This window comes from Plecotus auritus (genome assembly GCF_963455305.1).
Source record: "Plecotus auritus genome assembly, chromosome: 2".
NCBI lineage: Eukaryota > Metazoa > Chordata > Mammalia > Chiroptera > Vespertilionidae > Plecotus > Plecotus auritus.
In genome coordinates, this window is record NC_137771.1 from 33728094 (window position 1) to 33750592 (window position 22499).

The window sequence follows — 22499 nt, forward strand, 5'->3', positions numbered from 1 at the left end:
TGTACAGATTTTTTTCACCATGGACACTTTCTTTGCCTCTCCTGGGCCTTGGGGAGGCAGGGAGAAGTGTTCTCTCTTTGTGGGGTCTACCGTTGAAAACATAATCCAACAGTCCCAGAAGGAATTCAGTCCCCACTGGCTCTATCGTCCAAGGTCTTTTCTTAACTCTGCTGTTCTGCCACTGTACTCCCACTGGACAACCAGGGACAAGATGTGACACAGAGTGTATGGCTTCAGTAGGAGCAGAGGACATGTACCTAACCTCCACATACCTGGAACTTGACCCATGTAAGCAAATTCCTCTCCCCTACTTCCCAGTTGCCCCCAACTCAATGATGCGTGGATGTCTCACCCATTGCCACCCTTTGAATTTCCAGACAGACATTCTGGAGTTCTATCACCCTGTTCCTAGGACCTTTCTTTCTCTCTGTCACTCATTATCTCCTAGATTCTGGGGAAACAACCGTATTCTGGAGCCTGGGCACTATGCTTTGCATAAACAAGCAATTTCCTCATAATATGTATGTGCTGATAGTCCTGAAACGCCCATTAAGAGGGAAAAATGCATTGACTTAGAATGCCCATTACCAAATAGAATTTTAAAGACATCCGGCCAACTCCTATGGAGCTTAATCACTTACTACTATTCTTTCAAGAATAAAAAGTAAAATAATTTTTGACTGAAGAAAAACTATGAAAGTGAAAAGTCATTGAAATTTACACAAAACAAGCAACTTTTTTTGTAACCTGCCTCCAAAGAAATAGAATTTCCTGGGGAAATTATAATAGTGTCTAATGCATAATATCTAGACTTTCAGTCAGATCCTGGCCTTCACAGAAAAAATAATGAATGGGATCAGGATGATTCAGCCTGATATCTCAAAATGATGATGAGACACAACTTTCTCAGAGACACCCATGTTTTCTGAATATGCTACAACTGCGGTTCAAAGAGGCAGCTATGGGAGCAACCTACAAAAAACAAAACTGTGGAACACTGACGTGTTAGATGGTAGTCAAGTAGATGAAATCTGAGGACTCGAATCCATCTTCTAGTCCTGAAGGCTTTAAGCCTCATTCTGAGGTTGAGTTGCATTTCTGTTGCTTTTTGCCCCTATGCCATCATATATCAACAGTCAAGAACAGGTCAGAGTCATTGGACATAGAGCTGGAGGAAGCTTAGAAACACCAAGAGGGCAGAAAATTTATCAATTTTTCTCTATTTAAAAGAAACTGGCCCCAGTCCTTTTCCTCCCTTTTCTTCTCCAGTTGACTACTTTGCACTGCCTGAACATTGCAGCAAACCTGCTACCTATCGTTCCAATGGGATTATGAAGGCACTGGCAGAAATGGCCTTCCAGAAACAGGGAAAAGTAAATTTCATTTATTTACTTTTGAGAGCATGATTATTTAAAAAATAGATTGAGATAATCTGTAACCTCAGGATGAGATTGGATTTAAGTTTATGGCAATAAGCACTATGGATCCCTCCAAGTCTCTCTTTGCGATTGCAATATATGCATTCACTAAAACCATTTGCTAGGTATCAACTAAGTGTCAGGCACTGCAGAAGTATAGGTCAATCAAACGTTTTCTGTCCTTACAGAGCTCACAGTAGCAGTAGAGGAAGACATGTGGAAACAAAAAAAGAATAGATTCTTTTCAGAATAATGTTATGATACAACGTGGTCATTTCTACCGAAGGAGATGAGGAATGGGGTCAAGAAAGCCACCATAGGAGAAGTGACCTTAAGCTAAGTCTTAAAAACTAAGTAGGGATGTCAGGCTGCTTCAGGCAGAAGAAACACAGCTAAGACACCGAGGCATGAAACAGCATGGGGACTTTAATGAACTGCATGCAATTCATTATAACGAGCAAAAAGCTCAAGGGGGACGTAGCAAGAAATGAGCTGGATGGAAAGACAGGTTCAACATAAGCACTTTATAGAATACTTCTATTTAACTTCTGATTCAATTAAGCAAACATTTCTTGGTCATTTACTGTGTATGAGGCACCAAGTGCATGGGAAATTCATCAGGATGCATTGCCAGCACTTGCAGACATAACAGTCTTGAGCCTCAAGCTTTCTGGTGGCCAAAGAGAAACAGTGACTTTTTCATATGTTCGAGTTGAAGTTTTTTGATATGGTCTATGAAAACTAATATGAGGGCAGTGGGATTTTCACAGAAGCATTCCATGTTGTCAAGAGCCTCTGAGATTTCTTCAACAGAGAGAAAGAAAACTGGAAGTTTTGAAGACGTAGAGTTTGCAGAGGGAACCCCAAGCACTGTTCAGTGTGGCGCTGGTGGGAATGGGGAGAGGGCACAGGAATGTGAGCCTCCCCAACTCACTCCCTAATGTCAGCCATACACTCATCACTTCACAGAATAGAAATGGTTAGCAGTTAAACGGTTCGGAGTAAATGATCTTTCCCATCAACGCATGAAGATAAAGTATTGGAGTCTTTTTATACGGTACTTTTAGGGTATTGGGGATTTTCAGGAAATGGAGAACTTAGAGGTGGAGGAATTACAGCTTCAAATTTTCAGTTAAAAGAAATGAGGAATCCCTATTCATTCAGGCTATGCACCATGTGCATAGTCAGGAATCAGCAGAAACCCTCTGTATTTGCAAACACTTTGTGCTATAAAAAATAATTTTAAAAGAGCCACCTGTATATGTATATATATTTAAAGACATGAAGGTTTTGATACTTTTTTACAAAAATTACAAGAGAAAACAAATACCTGTACAAACCATGTGTTTTAAAATAGCATTTTGTTCTATACAAGCTGTTGTTAATTTGGGGGTGAAGTACTGGTTTGAAAACTCGACATTGTACCCAAATGAATTTTCCCTGTTTGTCTACACACACACACACACACACACACACACACACACACATACACACACACACACGTCCCCAAATTGCCATATTTGATGTAACAGGCATGTTAGAATGTTGGATCACACTAACCATTCCTGCTCTTTTTGTCTTATCATTCCAAATTCCATTGTCTTCTGTACTCAGTCCCCTTTGCAGTCTGGTGTCTCTTCCAGAGGCAAAGGGTGGTGTGTTGCGTCTCACTAGCTGTACTGACATCATCTTGGTGAACTAAAAAACAAATGTGGACATTTGTAAAATCATTGCACTGTTTCTAGAAAAAGATTAAATTCCTTTTTTAAAATCTGAAAGTATTGTTTCATTGTGATGCTTTAATGAGAGGAGAGTGATGGTCATTGACTGAGTCCCTAACATGTACCAATATTCCACAAAAATTACCTTAATCTTTGTCAACAGTCCTGTGAGGTAAATACTGTCAATATTATAATCCCCATTTTATTGATGAGGAAATGGGTGAAGGAACTGCCCAAAGTCACACAGTTATGTTTAATGCCCCCGAAGTACATGCAGCACATGTAGTGCTCATGTACATGTGGCCTTCTCCCTAGATTTTCCTTCTCTGCCTCTATCTGGCAACTCGTCTGTCCTTGAGTACTCCAGGAAGCATTCTCCATTCTCCTACCCAGATCTAACTCATAGGCTTAGGTAACTCTGTGCTCCCACTACAAATCTGGCCTACTTGTATCCCAATACTTTCTGCCTTGCTCCTCACTTCATGCCACTGAGGTTGCTTTTACCAAGGTCATCCAGGACCTCCCTGATTATAAAACTTGTAAATACTTTTAGTCCTATCTTCCTTGACCTTGGAAGGGGTATTTAACATTGTTGGTACTCCTTTCTCGGGATACTCTTATTTTGGTTTACATGACACCATACACCTGCTTCCCGCCCCCTCCCCCTCTGGCTACATCTTAATCTCCTTTGTCCGCCGTTTAAATTACGATATTCCATCTCAAACCCATCCACATTAAAAATATATATATATTGCCCTCACTGGTTTGGCTCAGTGGATAGAGCGTCAGTCTGTGGACTGAAAGTCCCCAGGTTCGATTCCGGTCAAGGGCATGTACCTTGGTTGCGGGTACATCCCCAGTAGGAGGTGTGCAGGAGGCAGCTGATCAATGTTTCTCTCTCATCGATGTTTCTAACTCTCTATCCCTCTCCCTTCCTCTCTGTAAAAAATCAATAAAATATTTAAAAAAATAAAAATAAAATTATTGATTTCTGAGAGAGGGAGAGGGAGAAATAGAAACATCAATGAGAGAATCCTTGATCAGTTACCTTCTGCATGCCCCACACTGGGGATCAGCCCACAACCCGGGCTTGTGCCCTGGCCTAGAATTGAACCCTGATCTCCTGGTTCATAGGTCGATGCTCAACCACTGAACCACACTGGCAGGGCTAATCTTTGCATTTTCCAGTCCAATCTGCAACATTGCTACCAGAGTGATCTTTCAAAAATGCAATAGGTCATGTCATGTTTAAAGCTCTTCATCTGTTTCCCTTGCATTAAAATCCAATACCCTTCCTTGGGTTTTAGCCTGCACTTCTTAATACGTCTTGTAAAGAACTGATGATTTAGCGTCTGTCCCTTCTCCAACCTTGTTACTATCTTCACAACCTCATTCTGTATTCTAACCACACAGTTCTGGGCCCTCTCTCTGGAACACTTCCTTCAAAAGACTGGGTTAAGAGCCACACCATGTGCTTCCATAGTTCCATAGTATTCTGCACTTCCCCAAGTTGTAACCTTTACCCCTACATTGTAATTGCTCCGGCTGAGGGGGCGTGGCTGCGCTGACCCCGCCTCCGAGTGAAAGGGGCGTCGTTTCCGCCGAGAGGGGCAGGCAGCCTTGTCCCCACCTCCCGGCGGGGGCGCGAGAGGAACTACGCGCAACTGCGTTGCCTTTACGTCACTTCTGCGCGCCGCTAAACGTCACTGTCGGGCGCGTACTGCGCTACAGCTCGCTGTTAAAGTTCGGTCTCAGTGGCCTTTCGCGAGCCATGGAGAGTGACTTTTATCTGCGTTACTACGTGGGGCACAAGGGCAAGTTCGGCCACGAATTCCTGGAATTTGAGTTCCGACCGGATGGTGAGAGCGGTCTCGGGCGCGGGGACTGGGCCTGGGGCGGCCGGGAATGTGCGGGGAACTAGAGGAGGAAGGCACGGATCTAGAAGAAGCACTCCTGTATCCGCCCCACTGGTTTTTTGTCCTGGTGCAGGGTCTTCTGTATAGTGACATTTTTTTTGCCAGAATGCTTCAGCAAGCATTGAGTGAACGCCCGCTTTGTACCAGGTTCTGTTTCACTACCTGGGATACAGGCGTGAACGACAGACAAGTTTCCTCTCTCGTGGAACTTTTATTCTAGGGCTGGGAGAGAAATCATAGGAGATTCCAGATAGTATTGAGTGGCCAGAAAATAAAACAAAATGACGGGCTGGTTTTAAATAGGGTGAACGTTGGAGAGCTCTCTGAAAAGGGGATATGTGAACTGAACGTTGATTGACAAGAAGGAGCTAGCCTTGTGACGCTCAAAAAGAGCATTCTAGTCAGAGGGAGTAACAAGTGTCAGGGCCAGCGGCCGGGGGTGAGCTAGGCATATTTCAGGTGGCCAATGTGGCTGAAGAGTAGTGAGCTCTGGGGAGGATAGTAGGAGATAATATGGGATAAGTAGGCTGTGGCCACAACATGTAGGTCTTTATAGGCCATGGTCAAGAGTTTGGATTTTACTGTAAGTACAGCAGGAAGCAATGGAAAAGTTTTAAGCAGAGAACAGGTGTGATCTGTTCTTGAAAAAATATTCTAGTGGTCGGGTACAGAATGAGCAAAAGTGGAAACAGGGCTACTTATTAGGAGACAGTCAACAATTGTCCAGACAGAAGGCATGTTGGTAGGGACTAGGGTGAAAGTAAAAGTGGAGAGAAGGATTTAGGATACTGTTAAAGGCAGAACCAATATCACTGTCAGTTATAGGATTTAGGGAGGGGGTGCATGGTGAAGGAAAAGGGATCAAAGATGATAGAAATCTCCTAAATGGGGGCACAGAGATGAATCTGACAAGCCACATTTGTGAAGGAAGTAGGTTTGTAAACAGTGACAAGACAGTATATTAGATGCTGTGGATGAAAGAAACAGAAGGGACTCGGAACAGAAAGAAGGCACCTAATCTAGCCCGAGGGTTCAGAGGAAGCTTTCTGCAAAACATGAGGGAAGGGGGATGTGAGTTTTCAGTAACTGTAGTTGTTGTTTAGGCAGACAGCAGTTAAGAATACATTTTGGACAGCATTAATGGCAAAGAGGCTGAAAACCACAAAGTGCATGGGATGTTTCAGACAGAAACCAAGTACAGACAGTCCTCCGGTTACGTCGGACTCGACGTACGTCATTTTGTGGTTAGGTCGCCAGCTCCCATTTATTTTTTAAAAAAAAAGTTCCATCATTTCGACCTATGTCATATGTGCTTTATGTTTTTTATTATTTACTTATCACAAGTAAAGGTCAGGAATTATCTTCCTTTTAAATTTTTTTTACTATTTCACTTCATTACTGCTGTGTATGTGCTCCGTGTGAGTGACATAGGTGCTTATATAGGTGGGTTCTGACTTACGGTGAAAATCGCGTTACGTCGCACAGTAGGAACGGATCTCTGATGTAACCCGAGGACCTACTGTAGTCTGATGTGAGAGACAGCTGTTGCAGGAGTGAGCCTGGAACAGGCAGGCAGAGGCTCAGTTTAGCCGTATGCCATGTTGAATTTGGATTTTATCAAGGAGGCAGTGGGAAGTGATGGTCAGTATCAAAGTATTAGAGTAAACTGATCAGATCTTTCTGTTATACACTGAGTGGCCAGATTATTAAGATCTCTGAATGCATAATAATCTGGCCACTCAGTGTATATATATATAATGCAAACACTGGACAAAAAAACTGATAAAGCTTGTATGTTAGTATATCAATACATCAGCCAATAAAGTAGACCTTAATGCAAATAGTATTAGAGGTAATATATATGTGACATATGTAATACATATATAAACCTAGCATAAACATGCTATATATTACACTGAGTGGCCAGATCATTATGCATTCAGAGATCATTATAATCTGGCCACTCAGTGTACATCACTTTGTCCACTGTGTGGAGAACGAACTGAAAGGAAAGAGTACAGTGAGGCATCATTTAATTTGGTTCTTTTATCTTCTTCGTACCCAGATTAGCCTGTTGAATACATATATACACAAAGAGCCTTGTATACCAAATGTGTTCAATAATAAAACAACTTTTTTTTTCAATCTTCACCCAAGGACATGTTCATTGATTTTAGAGAAACATTGATGTGAGAGAGAACATCTATTGGTTGCCTTGTACCCACCCCGACTAGGGATCAAACACGAAATCCTTTGATGCACGGGACAACATTCTAACCGACTGAGCCACACCGGCCAGGACTAAAACCACACTTTTCTGTCACAGGAATATATCAGAATATTACACAGTCACATGATAATGTATGTAAATTATATTTTTCAAAGGCTTTCATAACTCATTTGAGCCTCAGTAGGCCTTGTGTGCAGATAAGTTACCAATTACTAACCCTGTTTTCAGCTTAGGACATTAACGTGTAGAAATACGAGTCTGTGTTCTTTTATCATACCTGAGCTACCTTTTGCAAGACCTGTAATTCAGCATCAGCTATAGTTTTGGTTGTGAGGCTATTTAATAGCCTAAAGTGAAGAATTGAAAAAAATGTATTGTTGAAACACTAAAGGTGTAAATATTTAAAAAGTTAGAATACGTTTTAAACAACAACTGATCATCTTAGTAGGCTAATGATGGTTTAGTCGTATATTTTTATTATATATTGATTTTTCCCCCCTTACAGGGAAATTGAGATATGCCAACAACAGCAATTACAAAAATGATGTCATGATCAGAAAAGAGGTAATGAGCCTTCTGAGAGACTTTCTCATTCACTACAGTTGAGCCTTTTGTCTTTTTTTCTTTCTGGGAGTAGTAATGAAAGATAAAGAATAGGAAAGTATAAACATATCTGTGGACAGCTTCTGACATTTTTCTCAAATCTTTTAGTTTATATTTTCTTTCACAACACTGAATCAGTTACTGGATATCACATGAAGTCTTGCAGATCTTGGCTTGAACCCTGAATCTGCTGCTTACTAACCATGTGGCCTTGGGCAAATTTCCTGGCTGAACTTGATAAATTCAGTTTAAAAACAAATAAGAGCTACTCCCCACTCAAAGTGTTTGGTATATTCCCTGGTACGCAGCACTCAGTGGAGCTCTAATTTGCATTTGAATGGGAAAGAAAGCATGGAAAAACAGTTAACCTTATTGAATGCATGTTAGATGCCAAGCATGACACTAGATATTTTACATACATGATCTTATTTGATCCTGATTGTAGGCCCGGGTGATGGATGATATTAGATACCCTTTGCAGATAAGACTGTGAAAGCCCAGATATGAATTATGGAACTTGTTCAAAGTCACCCCTGCCAGTAAGGGATAGAACAGGAATTCAGACCTATTCCTGCCTCTGTCATGTGCTCCATTTTGGTGTGATTTCTACCACATTAAGTCTTCATCAAAGCTACACTTTCCTTTTAACCTCTTTGTTAACATTTGAAACTATGTTAACAATCAGTATATTTTCATACTATTATATTTAATGAGCAATCAGTTTTATGCTTACCTACACGTCAGCATCCTTTTTAAAATATATATATATTTTTATTGATTTCAGAGAGGAAGGGAGAGGGAGAGAGATAGAAACATCAGTGAGAGAATCATTGTTTGGCTGCCTCCTGCATGCCCCACACTGGTGACCAAGCCCAAAACCCAGGCATGTGCCCTTGACCAAGAATTGAACTGTGACCTCTTAGTTCATAGGTCAATCACGGAGCCACACTGGCTGGGCCTCTTTTTTTTCTTTTTTTATATGTAAACTAATATGTAGAGTATATTTAAAAGACATGTCTCTGCTTTTCAAAAGCATGTCATCTAGTTAAGAATAACCAGGGTTACACACAGACCTTTTGTTTCGGGTCTAGGTGTGAGTTAGATGTGTAGGTAAGGAGAGGTCCATGTGAATAGGATGTGCCAAGAAGTAGAAACAACCATATGGGGACTGAGGTAGTCATTGGGCACTTCTGACCCTGCCCTCTTCAGCATGCTGAGGTCAAGCCTGAATGTCTTCCCATTTGCAGAGGTGCCAGAAATGAGTTTTCAGGAGCAGTCTTTTTTATCTTTAATCGCTGAGGCAGAACGCTGCTTAGGAATACAACTTAAATTCTGTTTTTTAACTTGCTTTCAGGCTTATGTACATAAGAGTGTGATGGAGGAACTGAAGAGAATAATTGATGACAGTGAAATTACCAAAGAGGATGATGCTTTGTGGCCTCCCCCGGACCGAGTGGGCCGGCAGGTGAGTGTTTTAGCAGCTATTCCCGGTGCAGAAATCTTACAAGATAAGTTGACTACTCTCCATATGACATTGAATCTTCCACTTGTGTGCGTGCACGCGTGCATTATGGAGCCCTACGCGAGGCAGATTACGAGCACCTTGATCTAAGGAAGCAGTGAACCCACAGGGAGAAACAGAGAGCAAGAAGTGCTGCTGACCACCAAGAGCCCAGCCCTGAGTTTCTTCTTGTGACCTTCCCTCTCCCTCTTCTCAGGGTTTTGCTGCCCACCTTACTTACTGAGTAACTCCTATAGACAAAGCAGTGTGAAGATACAAAGATAAATAGAACATAGGTATTTCAGTAGCCCGACAGTCTAACGGAAGGAAAATCATGCAAGCAACTAACCTCATCTGCTTCTTTCCTAATCCAGACTTCTAATTGATTTCTTTGTTTCTCCTCTTATCCTGTGCAGCCCATTTTCCATCCTGGAGCCAGAGTAATCTTGTAAAATGTAAATTTGTTTATGTACAGCAGGTCCTCAAATAACATCGTTCTATTTAATGTGGCTTCCTTATAATGTGATGAGATGCCATAGGAATTTAACTGTTATTTCTATCAATTAGCCTATGATGAAGTTGTTATACTCTGTCGCTTTGCTTAAAGTCACAGAACCAACCAACAATTTAAGAGCTTACTGTATTTCACTAATTTTAAACTCTCTAGTACAAGCATGTCAAACTTGTGGTCCACAACGAATATTTTTGTGGCCCAGCCAATATAATGGTATGTAAGAAACGTTTTAATAAAAATTTCATAACATTTTTACAATATCCTATTATACATAATTATTAATAATGAACTACAATGTTCGCTAGTGACTGATTACTATCGTGTTACATTCATTTCCCTTACGCGCCTTAAGCGCAGGCGCACCATTTCTCTCCGCTAATACTAGCAGCGAATATTTCAGCAGCCGATTGTCACATCATTAGTCTTGGACTGACTTGTTTGGTGTGCGCAACAGGAAATATTTCGCTTTCAGAGAACAAGAAAAATAGGTTTATTTGCGTTACACTTATTAATTTGTGCAGTTACTCAGTGTCTGGTAAGTTAATGTTCAAGAAAATATTAATTTTTATTAAAATGTTCTATTATGTTAATGATTACTCATTTATTTCAGCCCTTTGTATTCAGCATGTCTCTATCGAAATAAACCTATGTTTCTATGTAAATTGAAGCTTTTGTCTTTTTGCAGCCCACATAAACTTAAACCTTGTTTATTTGGCCTGTGTTAGCCTTTGAGTTTGACATGCTTGCTCTAGTAGCTTCCCACTGCATTTAAAATAAAATCCAAATTCCCACCTTATCCTATAATCTCTGGCTGTGTTCAAACCTCACTGGTCTTATTTCTGTCCTTCAGACATACCTGTTGTTCTTAGTTTAGGAGCTTTGTATTTGCTACATGCTTCCTAAAATATTTTTTCCAAAACTTTATTATTGAAGGCTTTTTAAATTTCTTTATTGATTAAGGTATCACATATTTATCCTCATCCCCCCCATTCCCATCCCAAACCCCTTCCCACCCATGCCCCCACCCCCCTGTTGTCCGTGACCACTGGTTAGGCTTATATGCATGCATACAAGTCCTTTTGTTGATCTCTTATTATTGAAGGCTTTATATGTTACTTTTTCAGTGATATCTTGTCTGTCCATCAAATCTAAAATACCTCTCCCCATTTAGAGGCTATGGAAAACTTGCCCAAAACCAGTGAGTAGTAAGAACTCCATCATGAAAAATTCACTCCTTTGGCTTGCTGAATTTGATGTACATTACCCAAGGTCTGCAAACCTGCCATTTTACAAATCTTTGATCAGTATCTACTGAGCCAGACGCCACTTCATAGCTTTCCTCTGAAAATTATTAAAGGACAGACTCCAAATAAACAAAGAAAATACCTCTCCCCATCATTAAAAAAAAATGTTTGATCATCTTCATAGCATTTATCATTGTCCAAAATTGTCCCATTTTGCCCAGAAAAGTTAGATTCTTGGGATTTGTAAAACATATTTATACCTGTTACTCCACACTGTTAACAACAAAAACACACATACGAAACAATTATGTAATTTCTTCCAAATTACAGACACAACTTCCTCTAAAAGTATGAGCTACTCAAGGGAGTATTTAATTTATCTCTTTATTTCTAGTACCTAGCACAATTTAGTGCTCAGAGTGAATTGGTCTTGTTTAGGTGTAGTAGATAGAGTTTGTGTGATTTGGCAGATGAACCTCCTGTGTACTTAATGAACAATCCAATTTGGCTTGATTTTAAACATTTTTAAATGTTTCCAGGAGCTTGAAATCGTCATTGGAGATGAACACATTTCTTTCACAACATCAAAAATTGGTTCCCTCATTGATGTCAATCAATCCAAGTAAGTGTACATGATCTGTATATCCAGATGTGTCTGTTTTGCAGCAGATTGATATGAAATCCTTAACCAAATTGGGACCATTATGGTAAGATCCGGTACAGATAGAGAGGCTCTAAATTATTTTCAAGGCTTGCTCCTATTGCTTTTGACTTTTTGTCCAGTTATCTATAACTAGAGGCCCAGTGCACAAAATTCATGCAGGAACGGGAAGGGGGTTGTGTCCCTCAGCCCAGCCTGCACCCTCTTGCAATCCGGGACCACTGGCTCCTAACCACTCTGCCTGCCTGCCTGCCTGCCTGATCACCCCTAACCACTCACCTGCCTGCCTGATCGCCTCTAACTGCCTCTGTCTCACCCCCCGCCGCAACGGCTTGTCCGGAAGGTCATTTGGCCGGCAGGTCTAATTGGCATAAAAGCGTAATATGCTAATTAGACCAGAAGGCCAGACAAATGACCTTCTGGACTACTTTCAGGACAAAGCTGGGGCTGTGAGGGATGCACCCCTGGCACAAATTTCGTGCATCAGGCCTCTAGTTAATAAGAACTTCTCAGTGACACACAGAGTAATGTCATTGGAGCAGCCAACGTGGGTAAGAATCTGTCCAGAACAGAAAAATGAAATATGCCAATACAAGTGCTTAAGATAAACTGTAGAGTCGCTAAGTCTAACTACCTTCCTCAGTGTTAGTCATTCAGACTAGCACATCTTAAAGTCTGACTTGGATGAAACTTGAAATTATTTGGAATATAAATTTTAAAATTTGTGTTGTCAGGAGGGCAAATTATAATGTATGCTTGGCTCCTGTGTTTTGGGCATTTGGGATTAGACATGGTTCACTTCTAGTACATGGTGGGCGTAATTGTCTTCCTTTGGACAGTCTCTTTATTCTTAGCCAGTTATGCTGTAGTAATCTTCAGCCTCTTGACCCTGACTAGTACTGCTACTTTTAAAAAAGTTTTCCTAATTCTGAAACTTATACATGCTCATTATAGAAAATAAAGGAAACCTAAAAATGTAAGGGGAAAATCACCCATAAAACTGTCAATTAGACAACCGTTAATACCCTAAAGTATTTTTTAAAATATATTTTTATGGATTTCAGAGAGGAAGGAAGAGGGAAAGATAGAAACATCAATGATGAGAGAGAATCACTGTTTGGCCGCCTCCTGCAAGTCCCACACTGGGGATGGAGCCTGCAACCTGGGCATGTTCCCTGACTGTGAATTGAACCCGTGACCTTCTGGTTCATAGGTCGATGCTCAACCACTGAGCCATGCCAGCTGGGCTGAAAGCAGCGGTCGCCAACCTTTTGGACCTCATGGACCACCAGTTGGCGACCACTGGCTTAAAGTATTTCTTATCTTTTTTCTGAGCATTAAAGAATATAGTTTTTAAAGGCACAGAAAATATTTAGACCAATAATATGTTATTTTAATGATTCTTTCACTTAATATAAACATTTCCCCATTTTTAAAAACCTTAACATTTTAAATGACCTCATAATATTCCATTTTAATATGTAGCATGTAGCCTTTTCCTTCGTTTTGGACACTGTTGTTTTCAAATTTTCAATTCTGTAAATACCTTTATGAGTAATACCTTGGTACATAATTTGTTAAGTGGTATTATCTTGCAAGTTGTCTCTGCTTTTTAAACATTTTTTCCCTTTTGCATTTTAGGGATCCAGAAGGCTTACGAGTATTTTATTATCTTGTCCAGGACCTGAAGTGTTTGGTCTTCAGTCTTATTGGATTACACTTCAAGATTAAACCAATCTAAATTGAATATAGGTGTGGACACAAGGGGGGTGGGAGTAGCTGGTTTTCATTACCATTATCAGGAAATTTTTGTGTATATCAGGCCAATATTTTTTTTATGAACTGTAAATGATTGTCTTTAATAAATACATAACAAAATGCAATTATTGTTTTATAGAGACTTATAAACGTGTATATAAATATATTTATGGATTTCATAGAGGAAGGAATTACTTTTTTTTTAATCCTCACCCGAGGATATGTTTTTACTGATTTTTAGAGAGACAGAAACATTGATGCAAGAGAAACATCAATCAGCCACCTCCTACACGTGTCCCGACTGGGGATCAAAACCACAACCTCGGTGTGTGCCCTGACCAGGATGGAACCCGCAACCTTTTGGTGTACAGGATGACGCTCCAAACTGACGAAGCCACCCAACCAGGAACCAATTACTTTTTAAAACACTAACAATCCTATGTAAAGTATTGCCCCAAAATCTAATTGAATTGACTCTTTAGACAAAACTACCAATTCATAGGAAATAAGAAAATAAAGCCCTGGCTTTATAGCTCAGTTGGTTAGAGTATTGTCCCAATATGCCAAGGTTGCAGGTTCAATCCCCACTCAGGGCATATGAGAATAAACCAATGAATGCATAACTAAGTGGAACACCAAATGGATGTCTCTCTCCCCTTTCCTCTCTCTCAAATCACTAAAAAAAATGAAAAAAACATGTTGAAAAATACAGTGCAAGTCCAATCAGCAATATTCAAGAGAAAAGTCCCCAGGGCAAGGCATCTGGTTTCTTCAATAAAACATAAAATAGAGATGGAGCATGAAGCTATAGATTAAAGGAGAGTTAAGAGACTCATAAGGCAATGTTTGGATCCCATTTGGATCATGATTCAAAAAATTTTAAATTGACATTACGAAAATTTGAACACTGGATATTTGATATTAATGTCTTTTTTTTTAGGTGTAAAATGGTATTGTGATTGGGTTTCCTCCAGCTTTACTGAGATAACAGGTTGGGTTTTTAAAAATCATATTTTATAGATAGATAATATTTACAGTTATTTCATTATGGAAGAAACTAATATAAGGGATAAAATGCCTAGTCTCAGTAAAGTTTTCCAATACATTTAAAAATATTTTTTATTGACTTTAAAGAGAGAGAAGAGAGAAACATCGATTGGTTGCCTCCCATACATCCCAACAGGATCAAACCTGCAACCTGGGTATATGCCCTGACCAGGAATGGAATCAGCGCACGGGACAACACTCAACCAAGCCACACCCCAGCCAGGGCTCCAATACATTTTAAAATCAGACTACCCACAGCTATTAAGAACTGAGACCTGCCCTAGCTGGTGGTGTCCGCCTGCGGACTGACGGGTTGTAGGTTCAATTCCCGGTCAAGAGCGTACCTCCTACCTTGGTTGCAGGTTCCCCAGCCCTGGTAGGGGTGCATGTGGGAGGCAGTCAATCCATGTGTCTCATGCCGGTGTTTCTCTCCCCCGCCCCTCCCTCCCTCTAGAAATCAATGGAAAAAATATCCATGTGAAGATTTTAAAAACAAAAAAAGCTGAGACCTAGTGGGTATAGATAGTGTGGGAATTTAAGTGAATCTGTAGGAACTTGCTGCTAAATTCCTTAGGCAACTTGCTGGTTGAATAGACTGTGGGCACTGAAAGGAACCGGCCTTAAGTCACTTGACTGAGGGGAAGTGCTTGGGCAGCGCTCCCATCCCTCAAGACAAGCTAACTTAGGACAAGGTCCCAAGTCTGACTAAGCCAGTGCTCCCACCACTCCCAGCATATACACACCCTACTCTGCCTCCTTCAAAGGTAACAGGGCAGCAGGTAAGGTGCAGATCTGGGACCTGAGATGTCTAGGTTCCTGACTCTACAGGAGGCTACTTGGGGCAATGAGACAACTTGGTGGTAAAGTAGATATCAAAATAGTCACTCCAAATTTTAAAGAAATGACCGCGCGGCGCTCAGAAGGCTATAAGAGTTTCAAATGGGCTGTTCTTGTAGTGTTTACAGCACCTGTATGGTCTGCCTTGGACAAGAGGGCAAGAAAAACGAGGTTCAGTAAATTTATAAAGGATAAACGAGAGGCGAGCCCAGAGGAGAGCCTGTCTCGGGGACCACCAAGAGGACGAGTGCACGGGACAACCCTCTGAAAGCAGGTCTCGATGAGGAAAGAGGAAGGAACCGTTAGAGAAGACCAAGGCCCCAAATCTGCGAAGCCAGCGCAGAGCGGGGGGGGGAACCGACGTAATCTGAGGAGCCTCAGGGCAGGCAGGAAGCCGGCGGGGAAGTGGGTAAGGGAAGGCGGAGTGGTGAAGAGCCAGGAGAGAGCTGAGGGCAGGAAGAAGGTTGCTGCGGCATCCCTCAGACTACCTGCCTGCTGGCACGGACCCGCGTTCAGTGAACACCTGGAGTTCCTGATTACTGGAGGCAGGCTAATTGAGAACTCCGTGCGCCGGAAGTAGCGGCGCACGGAGACCCGCCCCCGCGCCCCGCCGATGCAAGCCCAGGCCCGCACGGAGAGTGCGCAGGCGGCACCCACCGTTTGCGACGGGCCGGAAAGCAGCGACCGCAGCCAGCGCCGGGCTGAGCCGGGCCGCTATGGGGGTGAGACGGGAGCGAAACGCTGCCGGGGCAGGGAGGCGGCAGTGGCGTGGATCTGGGATGCGGGAGCTCGCGCCGGGAGAGAATGAGGGGAGCGGGCCTGCGCTGAAAAGGAGCGGAGAGGCCGCGCTCGTGCCGGGGTGGGCGGGCTGGGGCTAGGCGTGGGGCTGCGCAGGCGCGAATAATGCAGTCGCTTTGGCCCTCCCTTTCCTCAGAAAATCGCGCTGCAGCTCAAAGCCACGCTGGAGAACGTCACTAACCTCCGGCCTGTGGGGGAGGACTTCCGGTGGTACCTGAAGGTGCGGCTGCGGGGGCGGGACCCCGACGGGGAAGGGGAGGAGCCCCGAGAGGCTGTGGGCACTTCGAGGTTCCGGAAGGGGGCGACAGAGGCCGGGCCCGGAAGAAGGTTCCCCTACCTGATCTGTGCTTCACTAAATGTTTTTTTCTGGGTAGAATTTTATATTTGCTTTTAAAAATTTATTGGCTAATCCTGAATTGACAGTGTTTGGGGATTCCTTTCGTAATTTTTTCTCCGTTAAATATTTTACGGCATGTAAACGCTAAACGAAAGGCTGCTTGAAGGGATATTGTGATTATTTAGTAAGAAGGATAATTTCACCTGTTTTATTTGTTGATTGGTTTTATTGTGAAATCGTTTAATTATGTGCATGGCTCCACCCCTGCTTCCCCACCCCATACTGGTAAATCTGGTACTACCAGTGGCATGGTCTAGAGAGGACCCCTCTTACCCGAGTAGTTTAAGCCCTTTCACTCTCCCAGATCCCAGAGCTTCTGCTATTTGCCTTGTAGTCTAAATCCCAGCATCCTTCAGTATTTGGCAAAAGCTTCTTCTGTTTCAGGAGGCCTCTGACCACCTTTAATCCCATATATTTTGAAGACGGAGTGCCAGGGCTTATTTGGGGAATTGATGTTCTTTGGTTTCAAAAAGCACAGAGACTAGGGAAGGAGACAGAAAAACAGTAACAACAGAGGACAAACACTTACACCAGGGACCTGCAGGGCCTGTGGGAACGCAGGAAGCTCCTAACCTAGCAGCGTGGATGGGAGGGGGGCCTGTTGAGACCATTTCTGTACATGAGTCTTGAGTCGCCCGCTAACCTGGGCACTTAGAGGAGGGTGGGGCTGCCAGCATGAGAAGCACCTTGTCCTGTTCTTTGCCCAGAGGTAAGTCTGGTTACGTCCTTGGTGGGGCTGGTTGCAAGGATGAGGTGAGATTGCTGGCAGGAAGGCAGGTTATGAACCTGCCTTCTTACCCTTCCCTCAGTGTCTGCCTAACTAAACTAATACTCTTTTCCCTCCCAAGATGAAATGTGGCAACTGTGGTGAGATTTCAGAGAAGTGGCAATACGTTCGGCTGATGGTAACTGCTCCCCCCCGCACACATACATCTCTAGGCAGAAATTTGGGGAATCTGTGATCCTAATCTCTCTGGTCTTTGAACCTTGCTTTTTGTGGTTTGGGAGGGCAGGCATTAGTGGGATCAACAGTACAAGTAACAGCCTTTTTTGGGATATGAGGCAGAGTTCAAAATCAAGGGGAAGCCCTTTCCTTGGTCTTAAGAAGCCTCCCCAGGATTCTTGTCCTAGCAAGTCACTCACCCTCTCTGAGTCTTGGTCTCTTCAATTGGATAATAAGTGGTGGGACTGGGTCTCTTCAGGACCTTACGTCTAATTGATATGTAACTAGAGGTTGTGTTTACTCCTTGCTAGGACAGTGTGGCACTGAAGGGAGGCCGTGGCAGCGCCTCCATGGTCCAGAAGTGCAAGCTGTGCGCGAGGGAGAACTCCATTGGTAGGTCAGGCCATGAATACTGAGCTCTGCCAGGCCAGCCCCTAGCTTCCTGATACCAGACCAAAAGCAGGCTCATGTTACCTGAGGTACCCAAGCTTCTGTGGCAGACTCTTTCCCAGAGCCACATCTGGGGACCTGGGTAGGGCCAAGGTATGGACTCAAGTCAACTTTGTCTTCTGTTTTATGTTTCAGAGATTTTGAGCAGCACCATCAGATCTTACAATGTAAGTTGCCTGCTGTAGTGGCAGGCATGGTGGGATTAAATCCAAGCTAGGAGGCCTGGGTCCTAGAGTTATACTAGTAAGTGCTGGGCTGTGGGAGCTCAGGGGACCTCTGATCAAGCTGGCCATTCAGTTTCCATCATTGGGAGCATTTGCCTTATCTACATCTTAGCAGGTCTACTGAGCCTTCTCTGAAACCATGGGGGGGAAGAGTTCTTTAAATGGTACCTTCCATCCTTGATATTGTCCATATTATTAGGTAGTTATTCATTACTGTATAACAAATTAGTTCAAAGGTGAGGGAGGGTGTGTGTGCTTTGGGTCTGTGTGTTTAAAGAAGGGCATTTAACTTGTATTTATCCATTCCTTATTTGGTATTTTTGAAAAATGTCTGATTCATGCCAAACTTCAGCTTTGTCCTGAAGTTAAAGAGGACTTGCCCTCAAGTAAATCATACTCTAATGGAAGAGACAGATTAGCAAACAAAAAACAAACTAGGGCCAGCACACACGGTTGGTGTGCAGAAAATGATTTTAGAGTGAGCGACAGGATGAGAGCGAATGTGTAGGCATGGTGCTTGGGGTCTCTGGGCCCATGGGTCAGGTAGGCATGAATTTCCTGGCTACACCACCTTGCTTATAGGTACCTCCTCTATAAGCAAATCTCATTTCAAAGGCTTTAAGTCGTCCCCCTGCCTTCAAGCATGGCAGATGGTTAGCAAAAGGCCACACAGTTAAGTGTGCTGGGGCCATTTAGATGATCTGGAGACTTTGTAGCTTAACATTCTTGTTCATATTTGTGATGTTGGTAATTTTATCTATTAGTTACTGGGCATAGTGTTGGATACTCTGCTGGGTACTTTACACATACTTCAAGTTCTCACAATAAATCTGTAGTGGTTCCTCACCTCTAGTTGATAGTCTCAGGCCCAGAAGGGAAGTAAGACAGAGCTCTTCCTCCCATCTAGGCAGGCTGACCCCAGAGTCCACACTCTTTGTTCTGTAGCATCCATGTCCAGGGTCTTATGGGGAGCAGGTGGCTAAGACAGGCTTCTACCAGAAGGGGGTGATTTGGTCCCAGGTCCCATTCTGGGCTCACAGGGTCAGTAAGGACCTGCTTGGCAGGAAGGGTAGGGGCAATGGGGCTATCCTGAGGGCCCATTTGGGCCTACCTCCTCAATCTATTTCCTTTCTAGGTTGAAGACAATGAGAAGTTCAAGACGATAGTAGAGTTTGAGTGCCGGGGCCTTGAACCAGTTGATTTCCAGCCCCAGGTGTGTGTGTGTCTTCCTGGGAAACCTGTATCTTTGGGGAGGGCATATAGGAAGTAATAGCAGAACTTTGCTTCCTACAGAAACCATGAACTAGGAATTCTCCTTTGTAAGAATAATAATTATTATTTATTAAGTGCTACTCTATGTTGGGCACCGTACTGGTCAGTTTTACATGTTTTATCTTATTTAACCCTCACAGTCACCCTGTGCAGTTATCCGAACTGTTTTTCAGACAAGGAAAGAATTTCAAAGTTTTGCAACTTGCCCAGGGTGACACAGTTAGAAAGCAAGGGAACTGTAATTTGAACGCAGGTCTCTCTGACTCCAGAGTCAGTGCTCATCCCACTTTTTGGAGCGGCATTTTCACCTCACAAGTCTGAGATAGGCAGAAGAGATAATATTACCTTCCCTGTTTCATAAATAAGAAAAATAAGGTCCAGAGAGGAAAGCGGCATGCCCAGCTGGTGGATGGTTAGCAAAAGGCTGCAGCTAAGTGTACTTGGGACCATTTGGGTGATCTGAGCCTTTATAGCTTCGACTGTCTTTCAGACAATCTAGTAGTGGAAGGGTTTACTCTGCAGCTCCTGCCTTCTGATCTAGGGCTGTAATTGGAGGAACCACTCTAGTCCCAGGCAGCTGCCAAGCCCTGGAAGCTCAGTAGTTATTCCAGAACAGCTGCCAACACTGCATCTCTGTGCTCCCTTCCCAAATGTGTTGTGAGAAAAGCCAGTTCCCTGGTCAGGCTCACGTGCCAGACCAGTGCCTCCTTTCCCTCAGACTCACTGCCTTCCTGTCCCTTACAGGCTGGGTTTGCTGCTGAGGGTGTAGAATCGAGGACAATCTTCAGTGACATTAATCTGCAGGAGAAGGTACGGGACTTGGGGGCCTTGCAGGGTGCTGTAGGGCACGTGGTGGAAATTATCTTCTGTGGTGAACAAGACATCAATGGAAAGCTGACTGCACATCTTTGTGCATTTTGTTGGTGATTTTGGTGTATAAGATGGCCCCAAGTTTAACGCTGAAGTTCCACCAAGTGTTCCACATGCATGAAGGCTGGGATGTGCCTGCTAGAGAAAATATATAATAGATAAGCTTTGTTCAGGCATGAGTTATAATGCTGTTGGCTGTGAGTTCAATTTTAATGAATCAACAATATATTAAAAAGGTGTTTTTCGCCCTAACCCGGTTTGGCTTAGTGGATAGAGCGTCAGCCTGCAGACTCAAGGGTCCCAGGTTCGATTCCAGTCAAGGGCATGTACCTAGGTTGCGGGCACATACCCAGTGGGGAGTGTGCAGGAGGCAGCTGATCGATGTTTCTCTCTCATCAATGTTTCTAACTTTCTATCCCTCTCCCTTCCTCTCTGTAAAATATCAAAAAATATATATATATATATTTTTTAAAAAAGGTGTTTTTCAACAGAATCATACATGAAACAAGGTTATGTATTGATTGGTTGAAAACAGTGTTGTGATCAGATGTAAACTCCCGTGAGTTTAACCCTGTGTTTTTCCTGGGAGCATTGGTTCATTATTCACTAAGTCAGCATTGTGGTGACTTTGTAGAACATAACCACCACAAATAATGAGACTGGACTGTATCACTGGACATAGTAATGCTTTGCAGATAATGAAACCTTGTGTTCAGGCCTGAAAGGAAGGACAAAAACTTCATTCAATTTGCACAGCACATAGTAATAACAGTAACTAGAATTTTTTGAGCTTTTACGTGTATCCGGCACTATACTAAGTACTTTTACATGTGTTACCTCATTTGATTCTTTCAACATTCAACGTGAAGTCTATTGTTGTCCCTTTTTTTTTAAATGGAGAATAGCTCTGAGGATCAGAATGGTTAAGTGACTTGCCAAAATCACAAAGCTAGAAGAGCTGGAATTCAGGCCTGAACAGTCTGGCTCTGTTCTATGTCATACGTGTTCATGCATGGCTGGGTCAGAGTCTGAACTAGGTCTTTTAAATCGCAGTGCTCCACTCCACACTGTCCTAGGCTGCCTGGTGAGGCTAACACTGCCATTTTTCCCCCACAGGACTGGACTGACTATGACGAAAAGGCTCAGGAGTCTGTGGGAATTTACGAGGTCACCCACCAGTTTGTGAAGGGCTGAACCCTCTTCCTGCACACTTGCCTCTAAGAACTGAGAAGGGACACCAAGCAGCAAAGCCCACAGGCTGGTCTCCTCATCCTTTGTCTCCTGGCAGCTGTCCAAGCCCTCACAGGCTGCATGCTGGGCTGTCAGTTTCCCAGGCCCCACCAATAAAGCCCATTTGTGCTGTACTCGTGCACCGAGGTAGTCAGGTAGCAGCCACTCCCTCCACAGATAAGAATTCATATTAGAGGTCTTTTTCTGTTTCCTGACACCTTCCCACAATATAGAATCTTACACCTGACTACTTTACAAACTGTGCAGGAGCACACAGTTTCTAAGGGCTCTTTAGCTCATGAGGAGTGGGCAGATCAACCCAGAAAACCAAAGGTGTCCAGGCCAATGGTATGAAATGCAGCTGAGCCTATAGAATGATACCATGAGCCAAATAATCCAGAGCCAAAACACTGCATTGATTAGCTTGGCTCTTAAGTAAATGCAGGCATCTCTGTCAGCTGGTGTCACTTCATATTCTAGGGATAAAAGGGACTGTAGAGGTCAGCAATCCAGTCCTGACAAGATTCTGCTCTCACATTCTGGCCAGGTGGTCATTAGGTCTTGACTCACCTGCTGTGATGGGGCTATCGCCTCCCATCACGGAAGTCAGTATGAAAGTTCTTATATTAAGTCAGCATCTATGCCCCAGGTAGCTCCTGGTCCTGGTCTGTCCCCTCTGTGGTCACACTTCTGTGTGCTGCCCACCCCTCCCCTCCCCCCCCAGGCAGCCCTGTGAAGGTATGAGAGCCCCTACCCAGTGGACAGAGCTGTTTAATGCAGTTAGATCCACGAGGCATGCTCATGCCTTCCCACCAGTGAGTCCATTTGGAAAACTTGTTACAAGAGACCTTATTTATCCAGTGTT

The 22499-nt window shown here is 43.1% G+C and overlaps 2 protein-coding genes across 6 annotated transcripts; both read left to right on the forward strand.

Annotated features, from left to right (window-relative positions):
• The first annotated feature begins 4827 nt into the window (after positions 1-4827).
• MAGOH (mago homolog, exon junction complex subunit) lies at positions 4828-14203 on the forward strand. 3 transcript variants are annotated; one of them, XM_080656065.1, is made up of 6 exons: positions 4828-4998; positions 7791-7849; positions 9243-9353; positions 11687-11769; positions 13450-13560; positions 13808-14203. In XM_080656065.1, the coding sequence occupies exons 1-5, from the start codon at positions 4911-4913 to the stop codon at positions 13547-13549; spliced, it is 441 nt and encodes a 146-aa protein (XP_080512191.1). In that variant the 5' UTR covers positions 4828-4910; the 3' UTR covers positions 13550-13560; positions 13808-14203. The 3 variants fall into 3 exon arrangements, with proteins under 3 accessions (XP_080512191.1, XP_080512192.1, XP_080512190.1); XM_080656066.1 differs by lacking the exon at positions 13450-13560; XM_080656064.1 differs by lacking the exon at positions 13808-14203 and having other exon boundaries at positions 13450-13711.
• A 1611-nt stretch (positions 14204-15814) lies between these two features.
• Positions 15815-21768, forward strand: CZIB (CXXC motif containing zinc binding protein). 3 transcript variants are annotated; one of them, XM_080657329.1, is made up of 8 exons: positions 15815-16172; positions 16385-16468; positions 17494-17550; positions 17900-17981; positions 18174-18205; positions 19398-19475; positions 20279-20344; positions 21521-21768. In XM_080657329.1, exons 1-8 carry the CDS (start codon positions 16167-16169, stop codon positions 21596-21598), a joined length of 483 nt encoding a protein of 160 aa, XP_080513455.1. In that variant the 5' UTR covers positions 15815-16166; the 3' UTR covers positions 21599-21768. The 3 variants fall into 3 exon arrangements, with proteins under 3 accessions (XP_080513455.1, XP_080513456.1, XP_080513457.1); XM_080657330.1 differs by lacking the exons at positions 15815-16172; positions 16385-16468 and adding an exon at positions 16525-17354; XM_080657331.1 differs by lacking the exons at positions 15815-16172; positions 16385-16468 and adding an exon at positions 16539-16718.
• The last annotated feature ends 731 nt before the right edge of the window (positions 21769-22499 follow it).